The following is a 9,422-nucleotide window of genomic DNA, read 5'->3' on the forward strand; positions in this document are numbered from 1 at the left end:
TGTTGCTGGTAGAGTTTCGCAGCAATTAGGGCAATCACGCAAAGGCCAACCCACATAACAACTCTGTCTGAGTCTAAACCTAATAAATTCATTGATACAATGATTTCATTGGCTAAACGTGCCATGACGTAAGCTTCCCTATCTGTGTTTTGATTGGTCCGATGTGATGCGGCAGGTATAACGTTTGTACGTTATATTGTACATGTTGTACGTGCACATGTGCATGCACGTAATGTTGTTTATAATTCAGGATGTATGTTTTTACTGTGAATTAAACGCGTGGTCAAAGCTTCTTCTGCCGCGGAGTAGATTTATCGGATTGTTCTGAAAAGAACTGTCCTGCTTTTGGTGTTTGGCGGATGGTATAGACAATTGGCGGATGGTATAGACTACTTTAGCTTATAGGATCGTTATTAACTGCACTAGCGCGGAGCGGGTTCTTATATTGGTCTTTGAAGTTCAACTAAACACGTGCGTTGCACAGTCTATTACAACAAAAAGCATCCTTCAACATTCATCAGTGACAATTGCACAGAACATGTATAATCATATTAGAGCTGCACAGAAGGCACCAGCTAATGTCACCCTAAACCATATTTAAAGCCAGTCAATGTCAGAGATTATGCGCGGGGAACAGCGAGCCTGCGGCTCCCTGTATAAAAAAAACCCCGACCCAGTTACTGCATGCCTAGACTTGTGGACAAGTCGTTTATCTGTCGCGGTGATAGCGAAACGGCTCTTTCGCGATACTGCTGCCCTGAGAGAGACTGCTAGAGCAGCAGCACAGAGCATTTTGGTTGAACGAACAAGGTACCAATATTCAGGAAAATTTAGAACGCACCTAAATTTAGCATAATTCAGTTAATAATAATAATAACCCGTTTTAAGCGCTTTTCACACGTGTCTCAAAGCGCTTCCGACACTACTACCCCTGGTCACTGGGCCTTAAATCATTCCTTACATCTCAGCTCCCTGGGGAGTATACAGCCTGTGCGCAATATATGCGCTACTCGGCTAAACCAATCACAAGAACCATCTCTGCCCTATGTGCCCATTTACCCCTGGGTGGAGAGAAGCAATTATAGTTAAGTGTCTTGCTCAGGGAAACAAGTGTCACGACCGGGATTCGAACCCACACTCTGCTGAACAGAAGCACCAGAGCTTGAGTTCCGCGCTCTTATCAACTCGGCGCCCACGACACCCTAGTTATGGATGTCTGCCGAGGACCCCCCGCTGCGTGGGGCGCATGGACCCCCAACAAAGAGGCAAAATAATGGGCCGGATCAAACATCAAAACCAACGAATTATCGACTTGTCTGCAAGTCTACTGTATGCCTCACTCAATTGCAACTCTAGAAGCTGGGAGCGATATTGGACACTTGAACCAAGCAAAGACAGTAAACACATTCTAGGACATTCTTTAATCTGTGTTACTTTTAGCTGGATGATTTTTACAGCTCGTGGATTTCAAGTGAAGGTTATGGCGTGTAATTAGTTCCTCTGTTTCCACAACTGATTATGCATCACTCAAACGGATTGTTTTTAAAGGGTCTGTTTACGTTTGATAACAATATTTATATAATATAATATCAAAGTCTTATATAGCGCACGTATCCAAACAAGGTGGTCAAGGCGCTGAGTATTATACAAACTTCCAGAAAGATAGGTTATTGCAGAGATGAATTCTGAGACCCTATTTTTTAGCACCTTATAAGAAATGACAAGGTGCTACGGCGCATGCAGCAGCCACAGTCAGGAACACCGGGGCGTACCCCTTCTCTTTTCGAGAGAAGTGCACTGGGTTCTTTTACATGCGTTACACAGAGTAAGGACAAGTTACTCGTCCTAACTCTAGCTTTTCGTGAAATCTGCTGTAGGAACATTTACCATGATTCCTCGGCCATTTTGACAAATATTACAACTCCGTAACCAAGAGAAACACATTTTTTTGTTATTGCATAGGCCCTCATGATACCGAACTGACATTGTATCGCTAGATGAAAACAAAATCCATTTTAGAACCCATTAGTCACGTAGTTCTTTGAACATATTAGAGATTGATGAATTACTGCCATGAGTAATCCGACATACGGAAATAAGGAAAAAAGTGCATTTCATTTGATGCCCTCATAATACGCGTGATTAAGTTCTAGTTACACCACTTAAAGACAGCCGATTTGTCCTCCAGAAAATAATTCAAATAAAGAGACTATTCATAAAGCATGCCAATTTACAAAATAGAAATACAAAAGGAAAACATGAGTATTAGTAATACATTTATGGGTAGAAAGTTTAAGTGATAACTCGTCCCCACGCATTCAATCATTCAGATTAGATTCGCAAGAAGGTGACAACATGGGTCGGTGCTGAGTTAGTCTTGAAGTCAAGACGGTAATTGTTAAGCGCGGTGTATTTAGGCAGCGCCTAACGACTTGTCATCAAGTCTAGTGCTGAGTACGTCATTGAATCTCCAGTGGCAACGAAGCCTGCCATGAGAGAAATAAAGGCTTAGTTTAAAGCTGACGCCGAATCTGAAAATCATTTTTTTTTTAACCACACTTCCCTGATGATAATTATTGCCTGACCCGTTAAAGCCATTGGACACTTTCTGAAGAGAACAACAATTAAAAGTTCACACAGATTTACAAATAACTTTTACAGGGTTTACAGAAGGTAAGACTTCTCTTGATATATCATTCAACAATTATCAATTCTCGATATCGCGAATAACGGATTTATTTTAACCACCATGACATGGGCGAAACGTGCGGAAACAAGGGTGGGTTTTCCCGTTATTTTCTCCCGACTCCGATGACCGATTGAGCCTACATTTTCACAGGTTTGTTATTTTATAAAAGTTGTGATACACGAAGTGTGGGCCTTTGGACAATACTGGTTACCGATGTTGTGCGATTGCTTTAAATGGGTCAGATTGACCCGTTCATGGGTCGACCTAACCTTAAAATGGTTAAGACTGACCTAGAAGTGGGTCAGACTAACACGGAGTGTCGGCTTTTCCCTCGACCTTGACAACATTCCTGGAGGTCTGGTGTGAACTTGAGCTTCTTAAAGAGGCAAAATTCGTTTACGGTTTTGTTATGCTAGGACCAAATCTCGCCAATAATCTGATACAAAGAAGTTACGGGAGTGAGTGAGATACGCAATTTGTAATTGTGCACTTAAAGGCAGTGGACACTATTGGTAATTACTCAAAATATTTATTAGTTAGCATAAAACATTACTTGGTAAACGAGTACTGGGAGAGGTTGATAGTATATAAAACATTGTAAGAAACGGCACCCTCTGAAGTAACGTAGTATTCGAGAAAGGAGTAATTTTGAAGGAATATGATTTCGAGACCTCAAGTTTAGAATTTGAGGTCTCGAAATCAAGGATCTGAAAGCACACAACTTCGTAAGACAAGGGTGTTTTTATCTTTCATTGTTATCTCGCAACTCCGACGACAAATCGAGCTCAAATTTTCACAGGTTTGTTATTTTATGCATATGTTGAGATGAGATACACCAAGTGAGAAGACCGTTCTTTGACATTTCCCAATAGTGTCCAGTGTCTTTAAGTTGGTTTGAACTCGACGTTTCGAGTATGCTCCAATCGTCTTTTTATATATGTTTTTTATTAATTCTCTGCAGATCGAGTTCCAGTAATTAGGGGACGAGGTTGTTTTTGCCAGGGGAAGATGACGACCACGATAGCCACGATTTTCCCTTTGAGTACACTAGGCACCAATAATGATTCAGTCGGGAACGAAACCTTTTACCAGCAACCGGCTGATCTTAAACCACCACATCATGCGTTGCTTATGCCAATACTTTTTGGTAAGTATCATAATGATGGACCTTTTTTGACGCTAGATGGCAGCAGACTTATCAGGTAAATTAATAGTAATAATAATGGAGTCTTATATAGCGCCGGTATCCGCCACAAAAAGGCGCCCATGGCGCTCGCTCAGGATACAAAATAAACAGTTCAAAAGAAAGGAACAGAACAAGTTGTTCTTGATTATTGTAAACGCCAGGCCCTTTTCGAAACCACGGCGTCGGCTTTGGATTCGGCTTGAGGCTCCGTTCTCTCGTTTGAAGCCCCTGGGCACGTACGCAAAGCACGTAAATTTTGTCCAAACAACCGGCGGGGCCATCTAGCCTGAGCCAAATCCAAAGCCGGGCCGTTGTTTCGAAAAGGGCCGTAGACAATACCAACTTTACATGGTAAGTCTCCTGCCACCAAGCGTTCAAAAGCATCCAATTATACATAATCCTAGTTACAAACCTCCAGAAAGTTTTTGGTAAACACTTTTTATTTTTGGTAATTTTACACTGGCCCGGGCTTTTTATATTATGATAGGTTTACCCGGCCTATTTCATAAAAAAAAAATTGTAATTTCATTTACACACTTTCAAGTTCGTGCATTTTCCTCTAATACCCTCAAATCCATTAATGAATCCAATTTCGTTTAGTGCACACATGACTTCGTCTTCCTCATTCAGATTCGCTTCAGTCGTTCTATTTAATTTATAGGCATTTACAACTGCACTTCCAGTTTTCTTAAGTTGATGTTCTACTTCATATTTTACACCTTTTTGAAACTGGATGTTTGATCATCTTTTGCTGCTGGCTTGGTGAAATGAAAATTGCTCCTTTTAACTGTCCAAATCTAATTCAATGGATCATTAATTTTCAAACGAAATTGAATCAGCCAAGTAATATACTATAAAGTAAATGGATTTCGTTTAAACTGGCCAGGAAAAACTGATGTTGCAAACGAAATAAAGATCTCCTTTTTATACATACCGTGGTCCATAGATTAAGTATAGTGTCAGTGTATTCAATTTTTCGGACCATTAACTGAAATTAATTAAACTTTCGACAGCAAGGATTTCTCAATACTATACAAAAAATAGTGGAAGGTTGACCGACATAGACACATGTTTATTATATTAAAACTAATTTTTTTTGGCACAGTAAACTCAAATCCATTTAAAAAAACTCAGTTGTGTTGAAATAGTGTACCCAGCCTAAAACGCTACGATTATGGTGTGAAATAATTATTCGTAAGTGAAAGAGGAAACTACGGAGCTATTTTCAACACTGGAAGTAATTTGTGTGGGACATAATCGTTGACTTTAACACTTTCTGTTGGTAGGCACTTCCAGCCATCTGTTTATGGTGCTTGTGAATTTATTTGCAAAAAAAAAAAAACGTGCCCCGTGTTTAACATTTTGTTTGACGGAAGGCCGAGCCAATTCTAGTATTGGTTAGAAAAAGGGGTTTATTAATGACATCACGAGTACTATGTAATTAAAACTTATTCATTCTCTTGAGTGCAACCTTCAAGTCATGATTGAAGGAAACAAAAACACACAGCCAGACACACAGGGGTGAACCCCTTTGGGACGTGTGTACTCAAAAATTGTCACCAATGACACAATTTACTGATGCCCAACCCTTTATTACGATACCATAATGCGTGTAGCAATGCGGTTCGATCTGCAATTAATCAAAATTAACCCAAAACAATATAAACATTTGATTTACAGCAAATGCAATAACGAATCAATCCCAATTTAATGTGTATTTTATTTACAACAATTTGATTAAAAACCATGATTTACCCACAAAATGTGTGCCAAGTGTGTGTGATTCCCCTTTGCCTCAACTACAAGTAACTTAACTTAATCTCACAACTTTATCCCAACTCTGACCATTATAATAACCCTTATCCACACACCTTACCCAGTTACCGTGTTCTGTATGCCACAAAAACCCACATACACAAAACATGTACATGTAAGCCCACGTGAATCTAATTGACGACATGCTTGGAAAAACAGTCACATTTACAATCAAAATTTTACACTAATTACCCGCGTAAATCTTAAACTTAATTGAACTAATTTGTACTCACAACATTGGGCGCATCCAAAATCAACAAAATATTGGCGAAAGTATTACTGATTAGTGATGAATGTTTTGATCGATCCTGGCGAAAGATGTAAAACAGTGCCCTCAATTGACCACGTATAATCTACGCTTCTGACGTCACACATGAATAAATTACGCTGTCAAGCCCGCCGCTACACCCTTCTCTAAAAGACAGTGGACACTATTGATAATTGTCAAAGACCAGTCTTCTCACTTGCTGTTTCTCAACAAATGCATAAAGTAGCACACCTGTGAAAATCTCAGCTCAATCGGTCATCGAAGTTGCGAGATAATATTGAAAGAAAAAACACCCTTGTCACACGAAGTTATGTGCTTTCAGATGCTTGATTTAGAGACCTCAAAATCTAAGTGTGAAGTCTCGAAATCAAATTCGTGGAAAATCACTACAGGTTTGTTATTCTATGCATATTGAGATACACCAAGTGAGAAGACTGGTTTTTGACAGTTACCAATAGTGTCCATTGCCTCACCACGAGTGATTACCCAAATTATAAATCTGCCCTTTAACTTTTTACAATTTTCTGTTGAATAACGTTTTGTTTATGTCTTCCGACAGGCATTCTGATGGTAGTCGGCATCGTTGGTAACACCTTAGTGATCTTCGTCATCTTAAAGATGCGACAATTCAAGACGGTCACTAACTACTACGTCGTCAACCTCGCCGTTGCCGACATTCTGTTTCTCTGTATCTGTGCGCCCTCAACGGCTGCTCAATACGGATCGCCTTCGTTTCTCGGTGGTCGATTCATGTGTAAAATGGTCTACTACATGCAGTCGGTACGTCTTTATCTTTTCTACACGGAAAAAAGCTGAGGTGTTAAAGTGACACCATGGGTGTTGTGACATATAGTGACCCAAAAATAATCAAATTTAACACCGTAGGGTATTAAAATAACACTAGTAATACTATAATAGATCATTTCCGAGTTTGTTTTCGAGTCGTTTGGCTTTATACTATCAAACGCTGCTGTTGGCTTCTAACCAATAGCTATTATTGGCATTAATTTTAAGAGTTAATACAAAACGTATACCCTTTAAAGGCACAGGACACCTTTGGTATCTTCAAAGACTAGTATGCACACTGGGTGTATCCCGACATATGCATTTAGTACGCAATATGTGAACATTTGGACTCAATTGGTCATCGAAGTTGACCAAGAATAATGACAGGAAAAAAAAACCTTGGTGCACAAGTTGTGTGCTTTAAGACGACAAAAGAAAACGTTTCAGGCCATTTTCTTTTAATATTTTAGTGAGAAATTAATTCTTTCTTGACAAACTATGTTACTGACAGAGGGAGCCGTTTCTGACAATTTGTTATACTATCAACAGCTCTCTATTGCTCGTTATACCAAGTATTTTTTTGTGCTAACAATTATTTTGAATAACTCTTAATAGTTGACAGTGCCTTTAACCTGGTAATGTGGATCTTTTAATGTTTTACCGACAGGTCTCAGCTCAGGTGACCTGTCTATTCCTAGTAGCGATGAGTATTGACCGATTCCAAGCCATAGTCAGACCACTCAAGTCATTAAAGACCCGCACCCTCCACAATGCAGCCACAATTAGCATCGTCATATGGCTTTGTAAGTTGCTGTTGTTATTGTTGTTGTTGTTGTTGTTGTTGTTGTTGTTGTTGTTGTTGTTGTTGTTGTTGTTGTTGTTGTTGTTGTTGTTGTTATTATTGTTGGTGTTGTTGTTGTTGTTGTTGTTGTTGTTGTTGTTGTTGTTGTCGTCGTTGTTGTCGTTGTTGTTGTTGTTGTTGTCGTTGTTGTCGTTGTTGTTGTCGTTGTCGGCATCGTCGTCGTCGCCGTTGTCGTCGGTGTCGTCTTCGTCGTCATCGTCGTTGTTGTTGTTGTTGTTGTTGTTGTTGTTGTTGTGGTGGTGGTGTAGGGGAAATCCCTTGAGGAAACTTGCCAAGCTGCAGTGGTGTACTCTGCGGTGATATAAGAATATAAAGCACAAACTCTACCTGGCAAGTAGATACACACATGGTGCTAACGCAAACCTTATACCTCACCATGCAATGCCTCAGATCCAATATCAATATCAAGTACTATAAGCCACAATGTGTTTCTTTATCTGTTTATTTTTGCTGTATTTATTTATTTATTCTCCCTTTCAGTTGCAGTCACAGTCTACATACCCTTGTTGGTCTTCTTTGACACAGTGGATATTCCATACAACGGCGGAATAATACTGCTCTGTAAAGAGTTCTGGTCTAAGACATGGAGTGAGCTGTTCTCCATTTGGATCTTCCTCTTTACCTACACACTCCCCCTTGTTGTCATCTCCATCTGCTATAGTATGATGATACTGAACTTATGGCAGCGCGTCGTGCCGACAGACGCCCTCAGCGGCCCCGCAAACGACAGGAACCTCAGACAGAAACGCAAGATAACATGGATGGTTCTGACAGTCGTGATTGTGTTTGCCGTGTGCTGGCTTCCTGTACATGTTATACAGATCTGGATGGAATTTGATGTGAATTTTCCGTACACCATGGCAACGCTGGATTTCAAAGCGGCTGGGCATGCCCTTATCTACATTAACTCCTGCGCTAACCCCTTCATATACACCTTCCTTGGGGAGAACTTCCAGAAGAACTTTAAGAAAACTTTCCACTGCTGCTTTAAGAAGGTACGGCCGACACGAGAGGGCGCTGGTCATGTAGCCAACACCGGCACGCAGCAGGGATCGTCCAGTGAACAGGCAGGGACGAGACGAAAGACAGGAGGCGGACGTACTCAAATGAGCACATTGACGTCATCGAATGTTGAAGCTAAAGGAATAGAGCAGATCGATAATAACCACTGCTGAGAGACCAAATCTTATCAATACACCCAAACAACTGTCTCACCATTTTGTATTACCATTACACATGGGAGACAAGGTCCCACCCAACCACACGAGGTCCGACTTAAGGGTACCATGGAGGTAGAAATGGAGGTCTATTTCTACCTCCAGGGTGGGACGACGTTTTTGAATAATGAGACCTACTCCTTTAACACAGCACCATGTGATGGTCTACAAGGTGTTACGGCGCAATATGCTGCCAATCAAGTACACTGGGTTAACTTACATGCGTTACACAACACACGGGACCAACGGCTTTACGTCCCATCCGAAGGACGCAGGAATAATGGTTAAGTATCTTAAGGACTCAAGTGTCACGACTGGGACTCGAACCCACTCTCTGCTGATCAGACATAGTCACGTCACTTTCGCCTTATCGGGAGGCACTTTTAATTACAGAACAACTAAGTCTTATTGGCGTGTTCTAAAGGTAACATTCACTCTACAAAGATTTTGCAGTAGCCCAATGATTGATATAGTTTACATTAAAAAGTTGGCTGTAGACAATATCTTTAAATAACATTCGATCAAAGTTAGTGTATAAATGCACATAGGCAAAACGTGATTCAATAGTATTTTTTGGGGGCGAGTCGACACGTAAATGG

The 9,422-nt window shown here is 40.5% G+C and overlaps 1 protein-coding gene across 1 annotated transcript in view; it reads left to right on the top strand.

Annotated features, from left to right (window-relative positions):
* LOC117299922 (G-protein coupled receptor 54-like) overlaps window positions 1–9,072 on the top strand; it is a 37,374-nt gene extending 28,302 nt beyond the window's left edge. The window contains exons 3-6 of the mRNA XM_033783522.1: window positions 3,651–3,836; window positions 6,518–6,738; window positions 7,412–7,547; window positions 8,087–9,072. Coding sequence (XP_033639413.1) covers window positions 3,651–3,836; window positions 6,518–6,738; window positions 7,412–7,547; window positions 8,087–8,781 — 1,238 coding nt within the window. The 3' untranslated portion in view covers window positions 8,782–9,072. The remainder of the gene's footprint in view (window positions 1–3,650; window positions 3,837–6,517; window positions 6,739–7,411; window positions 7,548–8,086) is intronic.
* The last annotated feature ends 350 nt before the right edge of the window (window positions 9,073–9,422 follow it).

The sequence above is a fragment of the Asterias rubens genome, chromosome 15, assembly GCF_902459465.1.
Source record: "Asterias rubens chromosome 15, eAstRub1.3, whole genome shotgun sequence".
Lineage (NCBI taxonomy): Eukaryota > Metazoa > Echinodermata > Asteroidea > Forcipulatida > Asteriidae > Asterias > Asterias rubens.